Source organism: Dipodomys merriami, unplaced genomic scaffold (genome assembly GCF_024711535.1).
Source record: "Dipodomys merriami isolate MVZ:Mamm:240054 unplaced genomic scaffold, mDipMer1.0.p SCAF_3, whole genome shotgun sequence".
NCBI classification, from domain to species: Eukaryota; Metazoa; Chordata; class Mammalia; order Rodentia; family Heteromyidae; genus Dipodomys; species Dipodomys merriami.
The window spans coordinates 22,029,720-22,032,703 of NW_027204492.1; the positions used below are offsets into that span (position 1 = coordinate 22,029,720).

General features: G+C 43.3%; 1 protein-coding gene across 1 annotated transcript; it reads left to right on the top strand.

Annotated features, from left to right (window-relative positions):
• The first annotated feature begins 277 nt into the window (after window positions 1–277).
• LOC138839748 (DDB1- and CUL4-associated factor 12-like protein 2) lies at window positions 278–1,946 on the top strand. The gene is made up of 2 exons (XM_070039316.1): window positions 278–1,688; window positions 1,765–1,946. Exon 1 carries the CDS (start codon window positions 278–280, stop codon window positions 1,664–1,666), a length of 1,389 nt encoding a protein of 462 aa, XP_069895417.1. The 3' UTR covers window positions 1,667–1,688; window positions 1,765–1,946.
• Window positions 1,947–2,984: the final 1,038 nt, after the last annotated feature.

Sequence of the window (2,984 nt, forward strand, 5' to 3'; positions counted from 1 at the left end):
ATTTCCGGTCTATGTCCTCTCAATTTCTAGAGACTTCTGTGCTTACGTCCAGATCATATTTGCCGCTGCAGCATTCTTCATATCAGTGCTGCCACGTTCACTGCCAACCAAAGTCACTTTTACACTCGGTTCTTGCCTAACCTCATCACTTTAAGCACTCTGCTGTCACTGGACTAAGGACGCCATATTAAAAGTGCGTCACAGACTCTTGACCTTTGACACCTCTCGCTCTAGACTTAACGGTCCAGACCACCGCCTAGACAAGTAGTCGCTCGCTATGGCTGAGCAGGAATCACGCACAGTGAAGGTAAAGGCTGAAGAGGAGGGAAATGGGAGCTGGACAACCACATTGTCATCACTGGGCTCCAGGGAAGCAGGCCAGGGAGAAAGGCCGGTGGTCGCTAAGCGGCAGAAGCGACTGGAGGTGCGGCGCTCGCTGGTGCACTATCTGAAATACCGCGAGGTGGGTGCCAAGGTGCAGGGCTTCCAGGGCGGCATGTGTGGCTACGTGGTGCAGAGGCTGCCCGAGATGCTGCGCGAACGCCAGCTGTTCCTGGGCACTCTGAACAAGGTGTTCGCCTCTCAGTGGCTGAATGCCAGGCAGGTGGTGTGCGGCACCAAGTGCAACACGCTTTTCGTGGTGGATGTGCATTCGGGCCACATCACGCACCTCCCACTCCTTCGAGATATGGCCCCCTATGTGGCCTGGGCCCAACCCACCCGTGGCATCCATGCTGTAGAGCTGAATCCTTCCAAGACTCTAATGGCCACCGGGGGTAAAAATTCCAGCAGCCTGGCAGTCTACCAGCTGCCCACTCTCAAACCCTTCTGCTTGGGTGACCGAGAAGGCCACACAGACTGGATCTCTGCTATTGCCTGGGTGACTGACTCTGTGGCTGTGAGTGGATCCCGTGATGGCACCGTGGCTCTCTGGCGAATAGACTCTGATATGTTCACTGGCAGCATTACTTGGCACAATGAGAGAGAGCTTCTAATGTATGGTCACATTCGTCCTATATTTGTGGAGGCTATTCCTACATCCTCCAACAGCATGGATAATCAAAAGGTGCGAGACCTAGCTTTCAGTGCCAAAAACCAGGAGTTGGGAGCATTGTCCCTGGATGGTTATGTCCATCTCTGGAAAGCAGAAAACAACCTATCCAAGCTGCAGTCCGTGAGGCTGCCCCACTGCCGAGACAACTTGTGCCTGACCTACAGTGATGAGTTCTCCCTGTATGTTGTGGGCTCCCAGTCTCACATCTCCTTCTTGGATCCACGCCAACCCCAGCAAAATATCCAGTCCATGTGCTCCTATGAACGTAGCCTGGGTGTACATTCACTTAGTACCTGCCAGCATATTGTCACTGTTGGCACTGGACGAGGCTCTTTGCTCTTTTGTGACATCCGTGCCCAGAAATTCCTAGAGGAAAAGTCATCACCTGATCCAGATGCCATTTGCAGTCCTACAGGAAAGAAGTTGAAACTCTCCTGTAGCAGAGGCTGGCTCATCCATGATGACCTCTGGGTAAACTCCTACATTGGTATGCAGGAATTTCCAAATGCAGTCTATACCCACTGCTACAACTGGTCAGAGCTGAAGCTTTTTGTGGCTGGGGGCCCACTCCATTCAGACCTCTATGGGAACTATGTAGGTCTCTGGAGCTAAAGATGATTGCCTCTTTTGCAAGGTACACATATTTAACTTTCAGTTTAGCTTAACTTCTTCATATTTCATTGTGAAACACTGTGTTGTTTGTCTTCCAGATGGAGCTGAGCAAACCTAACCACTGGACTTCTAAGCAGAGAAAAAAACGTCCTTCAAAAATTAGCTTTTAAGATTTTTCTACTCTAACAGCATCGTTTGAAGAGGAGATCCACGGCAGTCATGTTTATATAATTGTGTACATTTTCTTTGTTTCCTCTTATTACCAACATGAAAACAGATATTTCCCATGCCCACTATATAGTTTATTAACAACACTTTCTAATTACATTTGAAATCTATACTGAAGAGATAGCTGTAGCTTATTGTGATCATACCATACATAGTTTGTATGTTGTCAGCTTTACAATGTTTTTTAGCTTATTCTCTGAAAACAAGTGTCAATGCTTATTTTTTAAGAAAGATGTTATAGAATTTTACACTTGTATTGAAATCCTAATAGTTTTAGACACTCTTTATTCAACATTTGGGGTTATCTGAATATTCAAAATTAATCTGAATAACAAATCTTTTTCTCTTTTAAGCCTTAAGTTTGTATTACAGGTCCTTAAGTAGATAACAGACTGCAGCTATTGCTCTATTGTTGCCTCAATACTATGAAGACTTGTAAATATGAATGTTCATTGAGAAACTTGCATAAAATTTCAGTGTCATCAACCAAAGCAGGAAATGGTTGGCACTCTAGGAAAAAGTGCTTTCATCCAATATAAAGACTAGATATTTTTGTTGCATTTTAACTTCTATATTTGAACACATTTTGGAGTTCTCATTCAAATGAGCATATTCAGCTCATTTTCCAAGAAACATGCCAAGCTAAGTCCAAGTTAATATCAAATTATTTTATGAATTTTGAAACTGCATACATCTTTAGGTATGAATATATTGTTTTAAACTAGTGATATTTTAAGTTTTTGTAAAATAAAGAACACAGGACATTTTTAAAGAAGGAAAGCTAAAGACTATAAATACATTAGTTATTTTGAAGCAAAGAACTTTGGGATTCTGATAAATGCCAATAGTTCAATGTTATGAAACGATGTTGTATTTTTGTATGTGTGTGAATACTAGAATTAAGAAAGGACATTGTTGTTTCATTAAAATTTGCCAGAATAACACAGTCAGCCCTGGTTGCTCATCCCTCTATTTGTAGCTATTTAAGAGGCTTAGATCTGAAGATAGCAGTTTGAAGCTATCAGGTTTCATGAAACACTTATCTTAAAATTCCATAAAAGCCAGAAGTGGGAGCTGTAGCTCAAATGGT

Excerpts from the sequence above, each read along its gene's own strand:
- LOC138839748 (XM_070039316.1), top strand. The coding sequence starts at position 278 with ATGGCTGAGCAGGAATCACGCACAGTGAAGGTAAAGGCTGAAGAGGAG.